General features: G+C 42.5%; 2 protein-coding genes across 4 annotated transcripts in view; one reads left to right on the plus strand and one right to left on the minus strand.

Moving 5' to 3' along the window:
- Positions 1 to 352: 352 nt before the first annotated feature.
- Positions 353 to 24725, plus strand: VIPAS39 (VPS33B interacting protein, apical-basolateral polarity regulator, spe-39 homolog). Of its 3 annotated transcripts, XM_082451363.1 has the most exons (21): positions 371 to 493; positions 1859 to 1909; positions 3241 to 3333; positions 3960 to 4062; positions 5861 to 6004; positions 7111 to 7149; positions 7503 to 7567; positions 8292 to 8348; positions 11948 to 12040; positions 12692 to 12725; positions 13233 to 13335; positions 15344 to 15371; positions 16740 to 16813; positions 18554 to 18629; positions 19077 to 19211; positions 19818 to 19859; positions 20183 to 20272; positions 21667 to 21753; positions 22342 to 22431; positions 22851 to 22955; positions 23712 to 24725. In XM_082451363.1, the coding sequence occupies exons 3-21, from the start codon at positions 3241 to 3243 to the stop codon at positions 23730 to 23732; spliced, it is 1479 nt and encodes a 492-aa protein (XP_082307489.1). In that variant the 5' UTR covers positions 371 to 493; positions 1859 to 1909; the 3' UTR covers positions 23733 to 24725. The 3 variants fall into 3 exon arrangements, with proteins under 3 accessions (XP_082307488.1, XP_082307490.1, XP_082307489.1); XM_082451362.1 differs by lacking the exon at positions 1859 to 1909 and having other exon boundaries at positions 353 to 493; XM_082451364.1 differs by lacking the exons at positions 1859 to 1909; positions 20183 to 20272 and having other exon boundaries at positions 353 to 493.
- The window catches only part of SAMD15 (sterile alpha motif domain containing 15), a gene marked incomplete at its 5' end in the record, with an annotated part of 32645 nt that continues 30846 nt past the window's right edge, over positions 22964 to 24762 (minus strand). The window contains one exon of the mRNA XM_082451327.1: positions 22964 to 23092. Coding sequence (XP_082307453.1) covers positions 23000 to 23092 — 93 coding nt within the window. The 3' untranslated portion in view covers positions 22964 to 22999. The remainder of the gene's footprint in view (positions 23093 to 24762) is intronic.

Raw genomic sequence — 24762 nt, forward strand, 5'->3', positions numbered from 1 at the left:
TCTGTCTCTTCTAGGGATCCTTCAAACTCCTTCGGGTTATCGCCTAAAAGACACGAAATGCAACCGCTCACACGATCATTCCTCACCCGTGGAGACACAAAGGACACTTCTCATTGTTTCCCTGAACCCTTAATCGGCCTTGCTAAGCCTCATGGGAGTTGTAGTCTTGTTGACTGACCCGCAGGATAACCGCGGGAAATGCAGAGGAAAAGACTTAAGCACGGTACGCTGCGGATTCTGGGAGTTGTAGTCAATAGGCCCCTGTGGCCCGTCCAGGCAGCGCCCGATGACAGAGGCGGAAGGAACTACAACTTCCAGCATGCCCTGCGGCCGCTTTTTTGACCCCACGGTCCCCACCCCCACAGCCGACCGCCTGTCCCCGGGACTATCCCCTTCCGCCTCTTTTCTATGCCGCATAGCCTGTCTAGAAAGGCCGGTCCAAAGGCTGAGGACGCTGACGCTGACCTGAGAGGGAGGGCTCGGTGTGGAAGAGGTGAGGGTGTCCCAAAGCCCTTGGGCCACATATCTGGCCAAGTCAAGCCTCTCCGCATCCATATCCTTTCACCCTGTTCTCTGAGGCGTCCCTAGACCCCCCAGGCCTGACTCTGTTACTCCGGTCCCGGCGACCCGTGGGCTGGGAGCCGCTGTCCACTCGGGGTTGGGGCCGCGAGTGAGCCCGGACAACTGATTTTGAACGAGCATTTACTGTACCAGGGTTCTGGGCTCTGGCCACTGCGGTTGATCCGTGTTTCCTGGACGTTCGCCCGTAGAGTCTTCCTAGTTTAACCCACATTTCCTCGTCTCAGTTCGTAGCCTGGCCCTAAAAATGATAAATGAATCCGAATGTAACTTCTCAGTAGCTGGTTTCTGGGGTGTCCTAAGGCCGGGAGGGTGTTGGTTATAGATATTTTTGGTTGAATCGTTTTCCTTTCTTTGTCGTGTTCCTGTTCTTCCCTCGGATCTACTACCCTATATGGTGGGATCTCAGTAAACAAGTGACAAGGACAAGCCTTTGAAATATTTTAAATCATGTTGAAGCAGCTTTCTCAGTCCCTCTTAAAATTGTACCTGGTTGCTTTATAAATTCTAGAACCATTAAATCATTATCTTTTTACTTGCTAAGTAAATCTGTGTTCTGACTTGGCGCTTGAAGTACAGATTAGTGTCAGATGTCCACTGCTGTTGCATGGTTAAAAAAGATTCCAGAAATCCTCTGGTGGATTTTTGGGTTTGTTAGACACATTCTATGCCTGTCCGTAGATATTTACATTTATTTATTTACTGTAGTAATGACCTGCCCTCGTTTTCCCTAGAGTGATAAAAGGACCATGCAAATCAGAGTGGAAATGACCCAGGAGACAGAAAACCTGGATTAGCTAGGAGCAGCTAGCTTTAGCTTAATACTTTGATAATGAATCCTTTTGTGTCTCATTTCCCTCATCAGTGAAATGGAATCTGCCAGGCCTACGTTACAGGGTTGTTCTGAGGATTACAAAGTGCTTTATAAACCGGCATCTGTGCCAGAGGCATTTACCTGCTGTATGCACACCTTCAGTGTTTGTGATGGCTACTCAGAATTTTTGTATCAAAATTTTTTTAAGCTTCAGGAGTGCTTTGAAATATTCTTCTAGCTTTTTCCAAGATAGCGATTTATTAATAATAAAAATTAATACTGAACATTAATTTTCTGTCAGCACGTGTGCTTTACATGTATTGTTTTAACTGGTTTAAGCCTCACACCAGTCTTAAAAGGTAGGTTTCTATTGTTACGCCCAAATTTCGCAGATGGCCGAGATAGAAAGATGGCAGAAGATATCCTATACTAAAAAGAACTAACATTTAGTATTTATTTTACTAGGCACCTTGTTAGCTGTTTCTTGACTCCTATTCTTCACTGCAACCCTGTGAGGTAGGATATCACTTTCTCCAAGGCTTAGAAGTAAATAACAATATTTACCCAGTTTGCTCAGAATTGGAGAAGCGACATTTGAATTCAAGTCGCCTGACTACAAAGCCTATGCTTGTTCCAATATAAGGGATGATTTTATTGTTTCTGCTAGCTTTTTTATTTGCTTTTGACTCCCTGGATTAAATATACAAAAAGATTTTTAAGCCATATTTGGGTTCAGTAGAAATCAGTTAGTGATGTCCGCAATGGGAAAGGATCAGATAGTAAAAAATTGTCATCCTACCTTTGCCATCCCTAGATCCCCTGAAAACACAGTGAGGGCAGAGTATGTTAAGGGCCACTGGGAGCCTCAATGGGGCTGCCATGATGAGTGTTTCTTAACCTTCTGTTGAGAAAGGTGCTACTGAGATGAAAGAAAAAGCAAATTGATACTTTAGAATTTGACACTTTGTAGCCTTTGGAGTTATTTTGGGTGCTGTGGAAGGTTCCGTACCTGGTTCTTGGCTTACATCAGTTTTCACTCTAATCCAGTTGGCATTGATAGTTTAGTCTGTAATTCTAAGGCAAAACTTTTTTTTCGGGGTGAAATCTAATTTTAGTGTAGTTATGAGAGGGACTTGTCATATTTTGACTGATTCTTTATATACTTTTTTGGCCATGCCCTCATTTCCCACATTTTGGCCAATACTTGTTAATAAATTAATCATGATTTGAAGATACAAGGGGGATAATTTAGCTTCCTTTAATTGCTTGCTTGCCTTCAGGCATTTAACAAGCACACATGAGAGCAAGATATATGTCAGTTTTATTCACTGTAGTATTCCTAGAGCCTAGAACAGTGCCTCAGAGATGGCACTCAATAGATATATGTTGAGTACATGAATGCAGTTATTATCTGTTTTATTCATGCTTTGATTGATCTTGGATATTCAGCAAAGTTCGTGATGCATTCTTTTAACACTTGCCTGCTTTGTACTATTACCTTTATACATAACCTATGCTGAATACCCGAGTTCTGTTGTAGGGTCCTTCAGAGAGAGACTATTTTTTGTACTTTAAATTTTCCTTCCAGCACCTGAGAGAGTGCCATGAAGAAAGTAGCTGCTCTAGGAATGAATGACTACTTGTGGGTAATCAGAGGATCAAAAGTATGAGTTGATTGGAGACCCAAGGATCTGATTTTATATGGCATGTTCAGTATTTGCTTTACCAGACACTTTCATACATCCCTGATTACTGTGGGGAGTTTGTAGTCTAGGAACTTAAAGCTTTTGGAGCTCTTTTGAGGGGAATCCAGAAAGGGACATATATCTATCTTCCTCTCACTCCAGATGAATCGGACAAAGGGTGATGAGGAGGAGTATTGGAATAGCTCCAAGTTCAAGGCTTTCACCTTTGATGACGATGATGATGAGCTCTCACAGGTGGGTTTCCATGAACAATTGCTGAAGGTCTCACCCTCTTCCACTGTGCACCCTTCCCCTTGCATCCTCAGTAACCTGTCTCCATGAGGCTCAGAAGTGTTTTCAGTCAGATCTTTAGAAAAATCTTCATGGAAAAGAACCCTGAGAAAAGAGGGGGATTGTAAAAACCAACTCTCTGCCCTTTTTCCTTTACATTCTTAAGATGATTCATTTCTTTGAGTTTTTTTTTTTCAAGAACCCTAAGTCTTTTATCGTGTGATATAATTTATTATTTTTGAAGGATGAACTGGATTGGAAGTTTGTCTTTATTGTGTCTATTTTACAAATGGGGGAGCAGATTCATTTTTGGAGAGATGGATAACCTCACTACAAAGCAAGTCAATACCAGGAGTGTGATTAGAATTCAAAAGCGGCTTTGATTCCTCCTAACCTTTTGCCACTGGACTCCAGTGTTGGCTAAAAAGCAAATTGTTTTCTTGGCAGATGTCTAGCAGGCTAGGCTTTCAGTTGCAGAGGGTGAAAATGTTGGCCATCTTCAAGTCCCAGTTCCTCAGCCTTCTTGGCTGTCAGAGAGAGAGGTGAGAAGTGGTGACTGCCTGAGTGCCCTGCCTTATGTCTGTCTGCAGTTAAAGGAATCCAAGCGGGCAGTGAATAGCCTTCGAGACTTCGTGGATGATGATGATGACGATGACCTGGAGAGAGTCAGCTGGAGCGGGGAACCTGTGGGAAGTAAGTAGAAGAGGCCCTAGGAAGGATTAATTAATTATTCAGGGTTCTTACCACTAATAAAGTCTCCTCAATACTTGTCAGGAAAGGGAATGAGGCTAAACTATTCTCACATGAGCATACATCTGGAAATTTAACCCAGGAGAAGATACTGGGGAAATACAGCAGTAGTTTCCATGCAGCTATCTAGACCTGCTACCCTAGAGCTAATGCTTGGCTGGCTATTTCAGACTTATTTGGGGTGCTTGTTAAAATTAGATTTCTATGTCTCACTCCAGAGACTCTGCTTCCGTAGGTCTTGGGGTTGGGGGTGGTTGAGGGGTAGAGTGGGGTCTCAATTGATAATAAGCACTGCAGATGCTTCTGATATGCAGTCATATTTGGGAACTGCTGAGTTAAATGCTCATAACTGGCTGGAAGAACTGATTTCCTTAGCCACCAAGTCTCACTGCCTAGCTGTTCTATAATACCACTTAATACCTTTGCAGAGTCCATCTGACTTTTTTTTTAATTTTTCATTTGTTTATTTATTTATTTATTTATTTATTTAGGGTGCCTTGGGCCTTCATTGCTGCTGGCGGGTGGTGCTCGGGCTTCTCATTGCTGTGCTCAGGGCTTCTTGTTGCGGAGCTCTAGGCTCATGGGCTCTACAGCACAGGCTCAGTAGTTGTGGCGCACGGGCTTAGTTGCTCCATGGCATGTGGGATCTTCCCGGCCCAGGGCTCGAACCCGTGTCGCCTGCATTGGCAGGTGGATTCTTAACCCCTGCGCCACCAGGGAAGTCCCTTCATCTGACTCTTAAGCGTATTTTTAAAGGTTTTTTTTTTTTAAATAGGAAATACTGTCACATGATTTAAAAAGTAAAAAGTATTTAAGGCACACAGTGAAAAGTTTCCCTCCCCCACTGTCATGCATCTACTCGGTTCTCAGGCCCTGGCCACCCAAAATACAACTGCGGTTGTTTGCTTTCTGTGTATTCATCTAAAGATTCTTTTTGCATTTGGAAATACATATAGGAATATATATTTTTACTCCCTTTTTTACACCAGTGGTAGCATACTTTATACCCTGCTCTTTTCACTTGACAGTATAGCTTGAAGATCTTTCCATATCAGTACATAAAGAGCTTTCTCATTCTGCCTCTTCCTTTTTAAAAATAGTAGCATAGTACACATTGTATGGATTTCTCATAATTTATTTAACCAGTCTACTGTTGATGAACTTTAGATTGTTTCCAATCTTTTGTTGTTTATATTGCTGTCAATAACCTTGTATTTTGCCCATATAAGAGGGTCCGAAAGATCAATTCCTAGAGTGGAATTACTGGCAGAGAGTATTTGCATCTGTGTTGGTTAGATATTGCCAAGTTGCCTTCCACAGGGGTTGCACCAGTTTGCACTCCCACCAGCAGTGCGAGTATTCCTTTCTCCACCACAGCCTTGGCAACACAGGGTATTACCAAACTTCTGGGTCTTTGCCAATCTTATAGGGGGCCAGTGGTATCTCAGTGTACTTTTATTTTGTGTAATTCTCTTATTAAGAGTGAGGTTGAGCATCTTTTCACATGTTTAATAGCCACTTGTATTTCCTTTTCTGTGATCCATTTATTCAGTTCCTTTGCCCCTTTTTTCTGTTGATTGGTCTATTTGATTCTGTCCTTTCTCCCTGCCCCAATTTTTTAAGTTCATGTTGACAAGGGACCAGAGCCTCTGATGAAAAGCTTTTAGAGTTTATTGGAATGCTGGATGCCAAGGCATTATTTTGGATGAGAATTACTGATCTAGATCTTATTGTCTTGCAGGTATCTCATGGTCCATCAAAGAGACTGCTAGTAATAGTGGGTCAAACCATGAGCGTGAACAGCTAAAGAACCGAAACAGCTTCTCCTCCTATGCACAACTACCCAAACCTGCTTCTACCTACTCCCTGAGCAGCTTTTTTAGAGGTAAAGAGTGATGGTTAAAGGGACAGGGAGTCCTTTTCTTTTTTAAAAAAAGCCACTGAGGCTATAATTTTCATTTACTCTGTAAGAAAAAGATTATTGAGGGATGAAAAATCTTTGGAGCTGGCAGTTGGGGATGAGGAAGGGCAGAAATGAGGGAAATTCAGAGGGGTTGGACTGGGTTTCTAGAACATGATGAACAAAACTGACATTAACCCTGTGACAGGTACTGAAGAAATTTGCGTAGGTCAAAATTCCTCCCTACCCCTGTGCGTTTCTGTTGGGAATCCTTGTGCACTGCTGGTGGGAATATAAAATGGTACAGCCACTGTGGAAGACAGTTTGGCAGTCCCTCAAAAAATTCAACATAGAACAGTCATATGATCCAGCAGTCCACTTCTAGGTATATACCAAAAAGAGTTCAAAGCAGGGACTTGAACAGGTATTTATACACCAGTGTTCATAATACCATTATTCAGCATAGCCACAATATGGAAACAACCCAAATGTCCATTGACTGAAGAATGAATAAGCAAAATATGGCAGGTATATGCAGTGGAATATTATGCAGCATTAAAAAGGATCAAAATTCTCATACATGCTACAACATGGATGAACCTTGAGGACATTATGCTAAATGAATTAAGCCAGACATACAAGGACATATACTGTATGATTCCATTTCTATGAGATACCTAGAATAGTCAGATTCATAGAGATAGGAAGTAGAATAGTGGTTACCAGGGGATGAGAGTGAGGAGGAATGGGAGTTATTGTTTAATGGGTACAGAGTCTCAGTTTGGGATGATGAGAAGTTTCTGGAGATGGATAGTAGTGATGATTGTACAGTGTGGATGTACTCAGTACCACTGAACTGTGTACTTAAAAATGGTAAAGTTTATGTTATGTATATTTTAACCGCAATTTTTAAAACTGTTCCTCAGTGCCTTTTTTTTTTTGTAGCACCTCAAATTTCTGAAGTTGAATAAAAACTTTTCTAAGCCTTAAGTTCTCATATTGCATAAAAAAGTTCTATGTGCACTGCATCCTTAACCAAGTCTGAATGGCTCTGACTTGAACTGTTGACCTTATGTGTACTTTACCTTTAGGGAGAACTAGACCTGGAAGTTTCCAGTCCCTCTCTGATGGTAGGCATTGACCCTCTTCTCTTGATTACTGTGGGAGATGTTACTGATCTGGGGTACAACATGGGGAGTCATGGGGACAAGTGATAATTAGATGATGACATTTCTTCTGAATCTATCATCATTATTAGAAAGATTTTCTGATGCTGAGTAAGGAGGTCAAGACCATTCTGGTTACAGGGGCAAAGGGTAACTTCTAGGGATGCTGTCTTTGGGGGAGGAATGGGATCTACTTTGGGCCATAATGTTGCCTTGGGGGCCAAATGAAAAAAAAAATGTGCCTGAGAAGGAAGCAGTAGAGGAAGGGAGTGGCAGGAGATGGTGCCCTTCTGAATCAGTTGCCTGTTCTTTTTCAGCTCTGTCGGACACACCTGCCAAGAGCTATGCTCCAGAGCTAGGGAGACCCAAGGGGGAGTATAGGGTGAGTTATATTTTACACTGTGTTATATCTTTACACAGTTTGACATACCTTGACGTATGTCATCTTGCTTGATTTTCTCAAATCTTTGAGCAGGTATTATTTTAAACCCCTTTTATAGGTAAGAAAACTGGATTTCTAAACATTAGAACTTGCCTGGAGTCTCACAGCTAGTTAAATGGTAGAACTTGGACTCAGAATCTCTATTTTCTGATTCAGTCCTGGCACACTTTCCTTACCCATTATGCTGCCTTTTTTTAGGTTGTACTTTGAAACTTTTGATCATCACTGTGGTCTGGAAGCTTGGTGGAACTCATATTCCCATGAAGCACATAAAAAAGCAAATCGATTCAAAAGGAAGAAACGATATCATAAGGTCCAAAAAAGGAACATGTTTCTCTCTTTCCCTCTGTTGGCAAAGCCGTTATTTAGAGTCCCAAAACTGCATTTAGGGGTTGAAATCCTGAACCACTTAGGCATAGCATTGCTGGGTTTGTTAGTTGATCCATTCCCTGTATGATCCAACTCCTCCTGCCTGTATTGTCTCTGTTCTAGTTCCTTAAGAAACTCAGAACAAGACCATCCCAGTTCTTGTTTTTTCATCCATTTCCTTCCACAAAATATCTTCCCTTTAGGGACTAAGATTATGAGTTTGAGATGAGGAGCGGGCACGCTTATAATTCTGATCCCTTAACTTCCTGGGATTCATGCGTTGCTAATATTCCAGGATTACAGCAATGATTGGAGCCCCAGTGACACAGTGCGACGCCTTCGGAAGGGCAAGGTAAGGCCACTGGGGAGAGAATTCTTGTGAGATTTTTTGGGAAGCTGGGCAGCTTGACCTTTCTCTTCAGTTATATTTGTTAAATGAAGTGCTTTTCAGGAGGAAAATCAATCCACTAAGATGACAAGTCAGCTGCAAAATTTCTGATTCTCCAGGGTTTAGTGTTGCTTTGATGGGGAAGGGGGAAAAGAGTGATGGATGAGAGTGAAAAGTAGTGCCTTTAAGAGTGAGAACAATCTTTTATGTTTAGGTCTGATCCATTGTGAGTTAACTTTTGTATATGGTGTGAGGTAAAAATTGACATTCATTTTTTCCCATGTGGTTCTCTGTTTGTTCCAGCAGTATTTGTTGAAAAGACTATTCTTTCCGCATGAATTACTTTGGTGCCTTTGTCAAAAGTGAATTGACCATATATATGTAGGTCTCTTCTTGGACTCTCTTCTAATTGATTGATTTATTTGTCTATCCTTATGCTATTATCAAGGCCTTGATTATTGTAGCTTTGTAGTAAATCTTGAAATCAGGTAATATAAGTTATTCAACTTTATTCTTCTCTTCCAAAATTATTTCAGCTATTCTAGATCCTTTGTATTTCCATATAAATTTTACTATCAGCTTGTCAGTGTCTACAGAAGAGCTGCTGGGATTTTGATTGGGATTGCATTGAATCTATATACCAATTTTGGGAGAATTGACATCATAATAATTAATGGATCAAAATGGATCATAAACCTAAATGTAGAATAAGTGCTAAAACTGTAAAACTAGAAGAAAATATAGGTGAAAATCTTTGTGACCTTGGGTTAGGCAAAGACTTATTACCTAAGCACACAAAAACCATCAAACGGAAAGGGAAAAATTGAAAAGATGGACTTCACCAAAATAAAGAACTTTTGTTCTTTAAAAACACTGTTAAAAACACAAAAAGACGGGCTTCCCTGGTGGCGCAGTGGTTAAGAGTCCGCCTGCCAATGCAGGGGACATGGGTTCGAGCCCTGGTCCGGGAAGATCCCACATGCCATGGAGCAACTAAGCCCGTGCGCCATAACTACTGAGCCTGCGCTCTAGAGCCCACAAGCCACAACTACTGAAGCCTGCGTGCCTAGAGCCCATGCTCCACAACGAGAGAAACCACCGCAATGAGAAGCCCGCGCACCTCAACGAAGAGTAGCCCCCACTTGATGCAGTTAGAGAAAGCCCTCACGCAGCAACGAAGACCCAATACAGCCAAAAATAAATAAAATAAAATAAATTCAAACAAACAAACGAAAGAAACCACAAAAAGACCATAGCTGGGAGAAAATATTTGCAAAATACATGTGTCATAAAGGATTTTATCCAGAATATGTATATAAAAAATAATGAATTATCTTCAGTAATAAGATAAACAATCCAATTTATTTTTTTTTTAACTTTTTAAAATCTTTTTGGCTGCGTTGGGTCTTTGTTGCTGTGCGCAGGCTTTCTCTAGTTGCGGCAAGTGTGGGCTACTCTTAGTTGCAGTGCACTGGCTTCTCATTGTGGTGGCTTCCCTTGTTGTGGAGCACGGGCTCTAGGTGTGCGGGCTTCAGTAGTTGTAGCATGCAGGCTCTAGGTGCACGGGCTTCAGTAGTTGTGGCACACAGGCTTAGTTGTTCTGCAGCATGTGAGATCTTCCCGGACCAGGGATCAAACCCATGTCCTCTGCATTGGCAGGCAGATTCTTAACTGCTGCGCCACTAGGGAAGTCCCAAACAATCCAATTTAAAAATTGGCTCAAGGGGACTTCCCTGGTGGTCCAGTGGTAAAGAATCTGCCTTACAATGCAGGGGACGCAGGTTTGATCCCTGGTCAGGGAACTAAGATCCCACATGCCATGGGTCAGCTAAGCCCACGAGGCACAACTACTGAGCTCGTGTGCCTCAACTAGAGAGCCTGTGTGCTGCAAACTACAGAGCCAACACACTCTGGAACTCGTGTGCCACAACTACAGAGCCCACACACCCTGGAGCCTGCACGCCACAACTAGAGAGAGAAAACCCACATACCACAACTAGAGAGAAGCCCGCGTGCTGCAACGAAGAGCCCATGTGGCAACGAAAGATCCTGCATGCCTCAACCAAGATCCCGTGTGCCACAACTAAGACCTGACGCAGCCAAAAATAAATTAAATAAATAAATAAATCTTTAAAAATAAATAAATAAAAATTGACTCAAGATTTGACTAGTTATATCACAAAAAAGATACATGAATGGCCAATAAGCACTTGAAAAGATGCTCAACATTATCAGTTATTAAGAAAACATGAATTAAAACTGAGATATCACTATACAGCCACTATAATGGCTAAATTTAAAAATACTGATCTTACCATGCATTGGGAGGATGCGGAGCAGCTGGAACTCATACAGTGCAAGCAGGAAGGTAGAATGGTAAAACTACTTTGGAAAATAGTCTGACAGTTTCTTACAAAATTAAACACATTTAGTTTCACTACTAGACATTTACAATCCAGGAGGAATGAAAATATGTTCATACAAAGACTTGTACACAGATGTTCATAGTAACTTTATTTGTTACAGCCCCTAAAGTGGAAATAACTCAAATATCCATCAGTAAGTAAATGGATTAAAAAATTGTGGTATGCCCATACAATGGAAAACTACTCACCAATAAATAGGAGCAAACTACTAATACCACAACATATAGATCCATCTCAGAAACATTATATTGAGTGAAAAGCCAGATACAAAAGAGTACATATTGTATGATTCTGTTTTTCTGAAAGTCTAGAAAAGGCAAAATTTTAGTGACAAAATAGATCAGTGGTTGTTGGGGGGTAGGGATGGGAGAAGGGTATTGACATCAGAGTGGACAAGGGAACTTTCTGGGGTGATGGAAATGTTCTGTATCTTGATTGTGGTAGTAGTTACATGGAATTATTGTCAAAACTCACTGAACTGTACATTTAAATAGGGTAGATTTTATGCTATGTAAATTATGCCTCATTAAAAAGAGAACAAGTTGGCCTCAGATAGCTGGTCCCCCACTGTCCCCAGTGGCGTGGCATACCCTGTGGCACATCGGGACCGGGGTCCAGTGCAGAGAGCCCTTCGTCCTAGGACATGGGGCGCCGCTGGAAAGGCAGCCGCCGCCTTGCCCATCACACACCACACGTTCCTGGGGAACCTGGTCCTAAACTATTCGTAGACGACCTGCTTCTGGGTCGGCGTCTCGTTCGTAGCAGAGCAGCTCCGTCGCTGCGACCTACTGAAAGTCGGCCCTCGACACAAGGGTTTGAAAAAAAACAACCAAACAAACAAACCGAAAAACCAGATTTAAAGAAAAAGAGGAAAAGAGAACAAGTGAGCTCTCTACCCGTTGACTTTGGCAAGAGTTCATCAGGACATCAGCATCTTCTAGGGCATAAGGCTGAACCAGGGAGGGTGTGATGGGAATCTCTTGGCTCATAGAGTGCTGGGGGCTGTTGTATGAAAACAAAGAAGCTCTCCTTGGGGACATTTTAGTTTATTCTTGCCCATTCTTCAGTATCCAGTGACAAAAGAATATAGGAAATTGTCTTCTTCCTTGCACACCAATTCTGTTCTTACTCTGCCAGGTCTGCTCCCTGGAAAGATTCCGCTCCTTACAGGACAAGCTACAACTCCTAGAAGAAGCAGTAAGCATGCATGATGGAAACGTCATTACTGCAGTGAGTTGTGGGTTTTGTTTGTTGTTTAAGTATTGTTTTCATTAGTTTCTGAAAGTCTGATCAGAATAGATTTTTTTAAAATCTCTTTATTTATTTGAAGTATAGTTGATTTACAGTGTTGTGTTAGTTTTGGGTGTACAGTGAAGTGATTCAGTTATATATGTAGCTATTATTTTTCAGATTCTATTGGGTATAGTTCTCTGTGCTATACAGTAGGTCCTTGTTGGTAATGTCAAGTAGAGACCCTGGGTTTCCTCTTGAAGTGGAAGATTCTCAGAAGTACGTGTTCTAAGGCTTAGCTGGCAGGATATGCATTGTGTGTGGCACTCTTGATTATGACCCAGAAGCAACAGGTTGGCCACTTTGTGTTCTCAAAAATAATCTGACGGAGGAGAGTTATGAGAGCAGCTTCTCACACAGGGAGGGAGGTGCCTCTCACCAGTAGGGGCACAGGTATGTGGACTCCCAAGACACAGCTCATTCCATATGTCCATCACCTGTCCTCTGTCACATAGAGAAACCTGTTGTATAGACCGGCAGAGCTTCCTAATGAGTTGCTGGCCTTATTCCTAGACATCAGGTGCTCAGACAGGGCCTTGTGTTTGGAAGGTTACACAGGATAATTCATTCTTGGTTCTCTTTTTCCTCTAGGTTCTGATCTTCCTGAAGAGGACATTGAGCAAAGGTGAGCATGGTTTGAGGGAAATCTTCAGTCAGTAAGGTGTCTACTACATTTGAAGGGAGAATGGCATTGTGGCTTTCATACCAGAATTTACCAGCATCATGTCTACTTTAGGGACAGCTGGGGTGGCCTGAGACTTCTGAATACACCTCACAACCCTGAGGGCAGTTGTTCTTCCTTCGGGGTGATAACTACAGTAACTACAAAGCCCCTCCATTTATTGGACAGACAGATGGCTGTGTGGGTTTGAGGACGTGAAAGTCCATGCTCAGTGCCTGATGTTTGGGTTGGTGAGAACTGAAAGTTAACACAAAGGCTAAGCATTGCCCTGGACCATGGAGTATGTTGCTGGTGGGTTGAGCCATAGGGATGGGCACCATAGAAAACCATTCCTAGCTTCTGTGGATTTTGAGGAGATCATGTTTGGAATGTGTGAGTAGGGAGAGCAATTTCCTATTGAGTAATAGGCTTTAATCTTTCCCCGTCTAACTCCTTCTTCCTGCCTGCTAGAGATCCTCTTCCGAGAGCTGGAGGTGCGGCAGGTTGCCCTGAGACATCTCATTCACTTCCTTAAGGAGATAGGGGATCAAAAGCTGCTTTTAGACCTCTTTAGGTAAGAACTGATCATCTGGTCTATAAAGTTCGTTAAGTACTTTGTTCAAAGCACTCTGGGCGATAATACAAAGAAAGAGAAGACACTGCCCCTCTTTTTTTTTTTTTAATTTTTTATTTATTATTTATTTATTATTTTTATTTTTGGCTGTGTTGGGTCTTCGTTTCTGTGTGAGGGCTTTCTCCAGTTGCGGCGAGTGGGGGCCACTCTTCATCGCGGTGCGCGGGCCTCTCACTATCGCGGCCTCTCTTGTTGCGGAGCACAGGCTCCAGACGCGCAGGCTCAGTAATTGTGGCTCACGGGCCCAGTTGCTCCGCGGCATGTGGGATCTTCCCAGACCAGGGCTCGAACCCATGTCCCTTGCATTGGCAGGCAGATTCTCAACCACTGCGCCACCAGGGAAGCCCGACACTGCCCCTCTTTTATGGAAACGCTTATCAGACAGGATATTGAGATGTGATGGGAGAATTCCTTGGCGGTCCAGTGGTTAGGACTTGGCACTTTCACTGCCATGGCCAGGGTTCAGTCCGGGTTAGGGAACTAAGATCCTGCAAGCCGCGCAGCACGGCCAAAAAAAAAAAGAAAGAAAAAAAAAGAAAGAAAGAAAGAAACGTGATGGGATAACTAATAATGTACCACAACCTGTGATAAAGTGACCGTGCAGCAGGTGGTTAAGAACCAGGCTCTGGAGTCAAGCACCTGTGTTGACTGTTGTCTCCACCACTTAGTTCATAGCGTGACCTTGAACAAGTTACTGAACCTCTCCAAGCATCAGTTTTCACATCTGTAAAATGGAGATGATTTTACCCACCCCCACAGGTCATTATGAAGATGAAAAGAGTTCGTGTGTGTAAAGCACTCAGCATAATGCCTAGTCTGTAGTATTAATATTTATTAAGTATTTTCTTACAAAAGACCTAGAATAAATGTATCTTTTCTTACTTGGTCCCCAGTGATGCCAGTGAGAAGTACAGTGGAAGAGCAGAAGAAGCAAATATAATTTTCAGTCAGGATATCTGCGGAGAGCCTCATGGAAGTGATTAGGAATTGAGTTGGGCCTGTAAGACTAGGTAGGATTCCGATAGGTAGAGAGGCAAGAGGTAGGCGTATCTACTGGGGGTGGCTGTCTTCTATCATGTGTTTCTTCCCTGTCTCATTTCAACTGGTAGGGACTATTTTATGTCCTTTCTTCAGTATCAGAGAAGGGGTTGCAACCTCTGTTTAGGCTGACATGTGGCCCAAGGTAACTTCGTTTACCCCATGGCTTCAGCACAGTGATGAGCTGCCCGGAAGCCTAAGGTGGGGAAAGCAGGTCACCTGGGCAGGGTGAAGATTACAGATGGTTAGCCAGGAATTTGCAGAAGACATGTTCCTCGAGACAGGTTGTTCCCCCAGCCCTTTCCTCCCTCCCTCCTTCCTTCGTTCCTTCCTTCTTTCCCTCCTAATCAACAAGGCTTTATTAAGTATCACCTCTATGCCAAATTAGTGATGTTAATTATAGTGGTCCATTCAGGGTAAGAAGGAATCAGAAGACAAGTCCTTGTTCTCCAAGGCCTTACCACCTTTGGGGAGAGACCAAACACATTGTATGCTGTACCTGAAAACAACAGAGGGCAGTATAGACAATCTGTTTTCAAGATAGTACTGACAGAGAAGAATGTTTTCATCTTTAAAAAAAAAACCAGAAGGCTGCTGTGGGCTAAGGTTTTGTGGAGGCTCTGAGCCTTTCTGTCAGATCTGTTAACATTACAGTTATGAGTGCCCTGCAGTGTCTTGTCCTTGCTCTTTGCTCAGCTAGGTAGATGGGGGAACGATGATACCTGATTCACCATGTGTTCTCAAGGGGTTGCTGATTAGTAGAGAGTTTAAGAAGAGAAGGGCTTATCTTATGTATGGAGGCAAATGAGTTTGAATTGTGTTTCTTTTAGAGCAGTCATCCTATTTTGTGAGGTTATACTGCCACACATCAATAAATAAAAATGCCCTGCTCCCTTCTGCTTCTTCCCAGGTTCCTAGATAGAACAGAAGAGCTTGCGGTAAGTGTGGCCTTTGTTTCAGTTGGGGGCCTCTTTAACAGAAGTCTAAGCCAAAACCCAGCCTCCAAGATCCCAAACTGATTGAATATTTTCTTTCCTTTGGTATTGATTATATCCAGGGGAGAAAGGCATCTGGGAAGCCTAAAAACAATCCAAATGATGTACCATTTTGTTTCTTTTTATATGCTGTTTTGATTAGGCTTATGAATAATTTTTTTTTTTAATAGCTGAATGAAAACTGGCCTGGTCAATTTGGAATTTGTCTCTTAATTTCTGGTTGTTTTCAATTCTTGGTTTGTTGGAGCTTTGGGGTTTTGGCTTCTAATACTAAAGATAATACTGAAAGCAAAGAGGGATAAGAAACCAGATACAGGTCATGAAGGAAGATAGGTCAGGCTGCTGGTGGTGCACCCAATACACATTTTGGCTGGGAGCTCAATGACTAAGTGTTAAAATTGATTTTGGGCAGATTTTTACCATTAGAGAAGAAACTCCTGGAATACAAGAATAAATCTGAAATTTTACCCAAAATGTAATTGTATTATTCAGACTTCAGTGATCCATTTAAAAAGTTGAACATTATAGTTCAGGGGTAAGAATTTCTCAGTGCCGTCAATGTCAGGATTGTCCTTTTAGTTGCTGTACCACACATTGGTGGTAATATATTTTTAACCTTCTTTGCACAACAGAATATAATTCAGGAAAATGTTTTTCAGTAATATTTTGTAAAAGGAACTTGTACTTAATATTCAAGGCATGGGAAAATCTCAAAAACCCTTTATCTTAATCTACTCAAAATGATTGGGAATCTGTAGTAATCATTTTGAAAAACTTTTCGTTTACATTTTTAATTTCTGTAGGTTCAAAACTATAAGGAATTTTCTTCAAATAGCATTCTTATAAAGTTTGTTATTTTGAAGTTTGATTAATCAGTGAAATGTGTTTTGTATAACTTATTTTTATCTAAAACTTTCATATTTTCTTCATATTCTGTATTATGTCTGAATTGAAGGTGATTTATCATGCATGCTGTCGTATATAAATTTGGAGTTTTTCAACCTTGTAAACTTCGGAATTGGCAAAGCTGATAGTCTGCTTTTAGTTTATCCCCGTAGAATATGAAGATTTCCTAAGAACAACTTTTTCTTGAAACTAGTGGCTAGTGGCTACCATATTGGATAATGCAGTTAGAGATAATAATTTTGAATCATTCTTTGCCCTCCTCCCCACCCTCTGCCCCCTCATCTATTCACAGAGGAATCTCTGGTAATGAGAATTTAGTTTTTAAGCATGGGAAATCCACTTACAGAGCTACCTTGCTCTTCTGAGGAGAAGAAATAGCTCAAAGCCTTTCTCTGTTTTTTGTAGCTAACCCATTATCGAGAGCATTTGAACATTCAGGACCCCGAGAAACGAAAAGAATTTCTTAAGACCTGCATTGGGTAAGTGGGGGAGAAATGTTTTTAACTATAAATACTCTTATACAGAGCAATGAAGAGACTAAAAAAGGGTGGAATGGATAGATGGTTGCAGGGAAAGGCTAACAGTGGATCATACAAGCATCGTTAATGATCATCTCATTCAGTGGTTCCAAACACTAGTCCCCCACAGACTTTTCTCTGATAGGTGGTAAGTTGAGAATAATAAGGACAACGTAGAGAGTTTTCTCCTAAAGCTAAATTTATTTAATTTGAAAGACTACCTTTTATTCTGGGATTTTTTTTTCCCCTCCTCCTCCACCCCCTTTTTGGTAGAAAAATGGGTTATAATTTTTTTTGTGTGACCTTATGTATTAAAAGAAAAAGTTGGCAACATTTTACCTTATATATTATTTTCAATGTTACTGGTCCTTGAAACTCCACAGTTCAAGAACTACTGATTCAGTCCAGCTTTCATTCAGAATATAAATCCCTGTAAAAACCAGCCCCTCATATTATTCTTCCAGTGATGGGGCACACAGTTCTCTGGGAAGTAGCTTATTTTATTGTCAGACAGCCTTCATTATTGGAAAGTGCTTCCTTATATTGAGCTAAGACTTGCTTCCCTGTATCTGTCAAGACAGGTGTGGAGTCTACCCAGTAGACCTTGCTCGAGGTTCAGTGGTCACAGTTGTTTCAGTCATTCCTCATGTGACATGATTTCCAGGTTTCACATTTAGGAATTTGTTTATTTCAATGCAATCCGTAATTTTAACTTTATCAGCTACTGAGCTGATATGTCATATGGCCTCTCGTAAACAAAGAGAAGTTAGAATAGTGAAGTAACTGGAACCTTTTGCTGTCTTTTTTATCTCTTCCAAAAATTGGCTGGGGATCACACTTATCTGGGAGAGTGTAATTGAATTTCAGAATTCTTCCTGGAGTGAGTGGAGTAGGGGAATAAGGCAGCACTTTCTGAAGGAAGGTCTGGGAACTGGGAGTTTAAAATCTGGCTTCTATTCCTGGCCTTACTCATTGACTTACCATATAGCTTTTAGGTAAGACACTATTTGTCCCTCAACTTCTTCATGTGTAAAAATATAATGTAGTGTTGAAGATGGGACCCTTGACATTATGTAGAGCTCTGAGATCTTTACTAATCTACAAACGTACTGCCGTGCTGTGTAACTTGATTTTACCTTATTACTCTGCATTAAAAAATGGCTAACATGATTCACTTTGCTGTACAGCAGAAACTAACACAACATTGTAAAGCAACTATACCCCAATAAAAATTGCTCAAAAAAAAAAAAAATTGCTAACAAATGTTAAGTGCCTCTTAAGGAGAGTTAAGCATTGACATTAAGCAATGACAGGAACCATGTGCTTCACGGGGATGTGGATGATAGGCAGCTGGCTAGACTCACTCACTGGCTAAGTGACTCATTCATCAAACATTCCAGCTCCCACAATGAGGGGATTCCAGTTCATTCCTCAGCAGAATCACCAGTGACTGTGTATATTTCGTGGACTTTCAGGCTCCCTCTCGAATTGACAAAACCTTAAATATAAAATCCCAGCCAACGGTCTCCTCTATTTTCTGCTTTCTCTCTCTCTGCCTTTCAGGGATGCTCTAAAGGTGAACTGAGATCAGATTTATGAAGCCCCATGAGCTTTCTATGCTTACAGTGGTGATTTGGTTTAGTTGGGTTTGTTTCCTGGTTGAGTAGAGAATGAGGTACTAACCTTCTGGCCCTCTCCCAGTTTGCCATTTTCAGCAGAAGATTCTGCACACATACAAGACCATTACACGCTCCTGGAACGTCAAATCATTATCGAGGTTAGACTCCTCGTCTCTACGCTTTCTGCTTCAGTGCCAAAGCTCACTGCCATTCAGCAGCTAGGAGACTTCTGCTCTGCCCACATAGGTCATTTCCTGTTACGTTTTCTAAGAGCCTTTCATTCTCTGTCTCTACGTGGTAGCCTTCTGTCCATTGTCTTCAGGCATCCTTTTTCTTCTCACTTGCTGTTAACCTGGAAGTATTTCCTCTTTATCCCAGAACTCCATTTCATCACTATTTCTCTGGTCTTCCTCCATCCAACTTGCACCTGTCATCATTTTCTGAATTTTAAGCTCCTCTGGGCTATCCTAGGCAATTTCTTTCTTTTTCTCTTCTTTGCCTCTTTCCTAGGGTAGGAAGCACAACTGCTGTAATATTAAAGGCTTCTCTCCTGCCTCTACTCCATGGGCATTGTTCTTTTTTTCACTTGGCTCACGCCACCACAGGCAAATGATCGACATCTAGAATCAGCAGGACAGACTGAAATCTTCCGGAAGCACCCCCGCAAAGCTTCTATCCTCAACATGCCGTTAGTGACGACGCTTTTCTACTCCTGCTTCTACCACTACACAGAGGCTGAGGTACAGGCAGAACGTGAAAGAAAGGCCCCACACATTCTCACTGCACAAGACGAGCATATTTCAAAGCCAGTACTTCAGCGTATCCTATTTACAATGGGTGCGCATAATTCTCGGCAATCCATCTGGGAAGCCTTCCCGGCTCTCAGCAGGGGTGAACCAAGAGGAGAAAAGAGGTCTGTAAGGGTTTGCATGGCTTCCAGTGAGCTGGCATCAGCAGTGCTGCTTCCATAGCAGTCTCTGTGCAAAGGTCCATCGTTTCAAATGGATTCGCACAGTATAGAGAAGAGCAGCGGAGGGTAGATACTTGTGGGTACTTTAAAAAATTTTTTGAAGAGGTGTAAATTTAATGACCGTAGGGGGGCATGATCATAATGATCATAGGATTAGCATAAAGTTGGGAAATACACCATACCTATTAATCCAGTCCTCTTAAGCTGGGTTGTGGTGATATCCAATTAGACCTGATGGAGCTTTTCTCTTAAATTAATTTCCAGGTTTAAATGGTTACAGAGTGAAATGTAGACTGTCTATGTAGTAGAAAAGAAAAGGGGAGATGGGTAGTATTTGAGAAATACCACTAAAATTCCTTCTTCACTTACATCCTAGGGCACATTCAGCAGTCCGGTCAACCTGAAGAAGACATTCAAGGTAGATATAAATTAGTCAGTGTTTGGTAAAAGTAGTATCAGAGTAACTACATGGAGTGGATGTTGCTTTCTATCCCTGCACAGTAGTAAGTCCCTTAACGTTCAAGGTTAAGGGGAAAATGGAGTAAGTTTGTGGGAAGTGAGGGAAGGCTTTAACCGAATGGCCTGCAGCAGTGCTGGGGCTTGGAAACCTGAGAGATTTGTGGATTTTAAGAGGCAGAATCAACACCAGGGAATATTCTTGCCTATCTTTCCAGAATTCTCAAGCACCTCCCCTGATGCATTTCTACTTCTCCTTAATTTCCCCTGGCCTCTGCTTTCTAGATCCCAGACAAACAGTATGTGCTGACAGCCCTGGCTGCTCGCGCCAAGCTTCGGGCCTGGCATGATGTCGATGCCCTCTTTACCACAAAGGTGGGTGCCCTGGGACTGTTCCATGCCGCTGATGCCTTGGCGATACCATCTTGTCATCCCACGCCTCCTGGGAGTCTCAAATTCTAGTTACTGGTAGACATTTTTCCTTCAGATTTTTATTTTCCAAAGTTTCAAACCTAAAGAAAAGCTGAAAGAATAGTTAAGAGTCTTCACCTGCTTCACTAATTTGGTTTTTTTTTTTTAATAAATTTATTTATTTATTAATTTATTGGCTGCATTGGGTCTTCGTTGCTGTGCGCGGGCTTTCTCTAGTTGCGGCAAGCGGGGCCTTGCAGAGCACAGGCTCTAGGCGCATGGGCTTCAGCAGTTGCAGCACGCGGGCTCAGTAGTTGTGGCTCACGGGCTCTAGAGCGCAGGCTCAGTAGTTGTGGTGCATGGGCCCAGTTGCTCCGCGGCATGTGGGATCCTCCCAGGCCAGGGCTCAAACCTGTGTCTCCTGCATTGGCAGGCGGATTCTTAACCACTGTGCCACCAGGGAAGTCCCACTAATTTGTTAAAATTTTTGCCATATGCTTTTTTCGTTTGCTGAAACATTTGAAAGTAAGTTGCAAATATCATGATACTTTTCCTTTAATTACTTAGGCATTTATCTCATTTGTAACCACAATATTATCAGTCTGAAGAAATTTAACATTAATATAAGAATATTATCATACACATAAATTAGCTCTTTAGAGCTGTTTTCTGTTTGTTTTTGTTTTTGTTTGCTGTCAGGATCCAGTCAAGGATCTTGCATTACATTTGGTTGTCATGTCTCTATTAGTTTATGATTAAATATCCATTTTTCCATTATGGGTTTGACAATTTTTTGTTCTCCCCCTTTGTTAGTTATTTAATTGGCTACATTAACTACCAAAGCAACATATGCCTGTGTCAAAATCAAACACGATATGACAGTGTAGAGGGTAAAGAGTGAAGTTCCTCTTCCATTGTCCACCTGTTCCTTTCTCAGTCCCTTCCTCAAGGCAAGCACTGTGAAAAGTTTGACAGGAGGCTTTCCAGACCTTTCCTCATGAACTGACAAGTAAACATTTATATGAATATAAAGATGTAAAGGGTAGGATTAGTCTACCCAGATAAGTTCATAGTACAAGGATTGTTAAGTAAATTGCTTATTTTATTTAGCCATACTTCACAGACATTTTTCTGCATTCGTGCCTATAGATCTAAGGGCTTATTTCATACCTCTGACTCTTTTCCACCCTCCTGAGTTCCTTGACTTTTTTGAAACTCTCATCTCTCTCCATTTCTCTCTCCCCCACCTCCCACTCATCCACTCCTCATCACCATGTTATTCTAGTCTGACCATAAAACGTAGGGAGATTAGCTCAGATGTCTGGCCTACCCACGGCTGCCCCATCTTCCTTTTTCAGAACTGGCTGGGCTATACCAAGAAGAGAGCACCCATTGGCTTCCATCGGGTTGTGGAAATTTTGCACAAGAGCAGTGCCCCTGTCCAGGTAATGGCTCTTAGAGGGTGCAGGAGGAGGGTGCGGGATCTTCTAGGAAACCTAACTTTCAGCCTCTAGTGCTCAGCGATGGGAGACTTGACCTGCTCTGGTCTTATCTTAAAGGCAGCATAATGGCGGTACTGCACCTTGACAGAGAAAAGGCCAGGGAAGGAAGTTCTCCTCTGCCCTTAAGAAGTAATCCCAGTCTCCCCTCTCTGAGGAGCATCTACTGTGTTTAGCGCGGGTGGAGTACTGACATACTATTCAATTGATGCAAAAAGAGAGCTTAATGAGAAAGGACATCAAGGAGCAAGGGGGCACAGCACGGGGTCAGATCTAGGGCACACGTGTGCTGGCACGGGTATCTAGCTCCGGGATAAGGAGGAATGGGCCCTTCCCTTCTTTCCTGGGGGAGCATGGAGGTACTGCAGAGAGTCCACCTCATTTCCCTCTGCAAAACTAGTCCTGTGGTTGATGGTGGGAATTGTAGACAACAGATACTGACTCTCTTCCTTCTTCAGGATTTTTTTTCTACCTTTCAGAGCTCTGGGTTTAGTGCATCTGGGAATCATTAATCAGAAGTACTTCTTTTCACAGATATTACAGGAGTATGTCAATCTGGTGGAAGATGTGGACACAAAGTTGAACTTAGCCACCAAGTTCAAGTGTCATGATGTCGTCATTGATGTGAGTCCATAAGAAATGAAAACCCTGAGTTAGACCTCAGTGGAAAGTGGGAGATTATAGTCGTAAGTCCTAGATCCTGAGGTTCGTCTCTCAGTTTCAACTCAGTGGATAAAGTGGTCTGGCAAGAGTTAGTTTGGAGACCAGCACTCCTGTATGATTTTCCCAGCCCTCTGACTGGTTTCTCTCTGCTTTTATAAATTCGTTGCACTCGGAGAATTCATAGAACTGAATCAAGCCATGTAACCTCTGTAGACTTCTCTTCAGCATGAAGTTCAGTGGGTGCTTGACCCCACTGTCATCCCACTCTAGCTTCCTGGATTCTCCTTGAACCTTAGCTCAAAACGGGAGTGACAAAAGGAAAAAGGCCCTTCTGGAGAAGGCTGATTGGTGGTTTTTATTGTTGTCTGTTTTGGTGATAGACTTGCCGGGACCTGAAGGATCGTCAGCAGTTGCTTGCATACAGGAGCAAGGTGGATAAAGGATCTGCCGAGGAGGAGAAGATTGATGCCATTCTCAACAGCTCGGTGAGCAGCTGCAGCTTACCCCTCCAGCAGTGTCAGTAGACAGTTCATAGAGTAGCGCTGAGTTTATATTCCCACGGCCTGGATGGGATTGCTGTCAGCCAAGCCTGTGGATCTCTTGATAAGGGTCTCCTATGGGCCTACAGGGCAAAAGCACTGGTTAGAACAGCAGAAATCACTCCTGAGATGTGGGATGACATAAGGGTGATGTGGGGACCTTGGCTGACAATTGTAGTCCTCCGATCATTGTTAAACCTAGCAGGTAGGAAGGACTAACTACTGGGAGTCTAGAAACAAACATTACAGATTCAGAATATCCAAACTGTATAGTTTCCTGGGGCTGGATGTGACTTACCTGTTGCAAGAAAGAAGTGGGTGAAATAGATTTTAGCTATTTGGGGAACACAGCTGACTCATCTCTCATAGCATAAAATTGCTGAGCTTATTGTTAACGTGGAGCTTAGGTCCCTGTTAGATATTTTGGAACCTTCCACAAGCTAAAGCTAGTGAATCTTTGTCCTCAGGCGGGCAGAACCAGAATAAATGCACTGAATCAGGCTTGTAAGATACAGAATAGGTATTTAATCCATCTCTAAATAAATGAACTCCCTCCCACATTAAAAAATTTTTTTTTCTCAACCTCCCCCCTCCATCCTTCTTTTCCCTACATTACCTAGCTGTGGGCCTTGTTTTATTGAATTCCCTCTGCCTATCTGTAAGGATCAGTGAAAAACTGATCGTTGTTTGTTTTTTTCACAGCAAATTCGATGGAAGAATTAAGTGGCATCAGCTCCCTTGAAACCTGCCTCATTTCTTACTTTCCTGCCTGTGAAAGTAGAGAGCGCTCTTCTTGGGAGAGTTAAGCATCACATCGCTTGGGCCCATCGTCAACAGGCAGTGCCTGCTACCCGTGGGACAGAGACTAGCACCTGGGCACCGACAGCTTCAGACCGATCTTTTGTCCAGGCGCCATCATCTGAGGGGCAAGATCTAAAGCTTTGCCTCATGAGAGACTCTCTCCACCTGGTGCTCTTGTGAAGGTGGGAATAATTTCTAGATTGGGCCCATATTGGGCAAGATCTCTCTTGGTCTGCGGAAAGGGACTGCTCCAGAAAGGAAGTCTCCTAGACTGAGAGGTACAGGTGTCATAAGGTGGCCACTCCATTCCCCTCAGCTAATTATGACCCTGGACTTGGTGCTGGACATTGGCAGTTTTGCTCTGAAGGAAGTCAGGACAGAACCAGAAGGGCTCTCTCCCAGGGGGCCTCAGGAAGGGCTGCCAGTGTTGCCAGGACCTGTTGGAGGCGCCCTCACACTGTACAGTCCTCCGCCTCATGACAGAGATTGCCAGCGTCCCTCTGCTGCCATGGTCTTCCCTTTGTACAAAAACTGTGGTTCCTCTCTCACCTGCACCCTGAGGTGGCCCTGTGTGAGAGATGAGAGCATCCCCCTTACCTTTCCCTCCCACCCAGACCCCTAACCTTATATGGAGCTCAGATTCAGCATTGCTGGAGCAAGCTCTCCTTTTCTGTACAAATCTCATTATTTCACTAGGACCTTCCACAAGTTGCACCGGGGCTAAACTCAGCAGCTTTTCTGTTAGGCTATTAAGATGGAGGTTTTAGTTTCATGGTTGGTTTTCGAGAGGATATTCTGTAATGCCAGTTTCCTGCATTCCTGTACCAATATTAGCCTTTCTTCTCTGTGACTGAACTGGGTTTCCCAGACATGCCTAGACTCCTAATAAAGCTGCTTCTTCCTTGGTGCCTTCTCTTTCCCTCCCAGTTATTTTGTACAGAACAGTGAAGCA

Source organism: Balaenoptera physalus (genome assembly GCF_965194825.1).
Source record: "Balaenoptera physalus genome assembly, chromosome: 2".
Lineage (NCBI taxonomy): Eukaryota > Metazoa > Chordata > Mammalia > Artiodactyla > Balaenopteridae > Balaenoptera > Balaenoptera physalus.

Coding starts and splice junctions, on each gene's coding strand:
- VIPAS39 (XM_082451362.1), top strand. CDS start 3,241: ATGAATCGGACAAAGGGTGATGAGGAGGAGTATTGGAATAGCTCCAAG. Junction 7,150..7,502: donor TTTCCAGTCCCTCTCTGATG/GTAGGCATTGAC, acceptor GTTCTTTTTCAG/CTCTGTCGGACACACCTGCC. Junction 20,273..21,666: donor ATGCCCTCTTTACCACAAAG/GTGGGTGCCCTG, acceptor TTCCTTTTTCAG/AACTGGCTGGGCTATACCAA.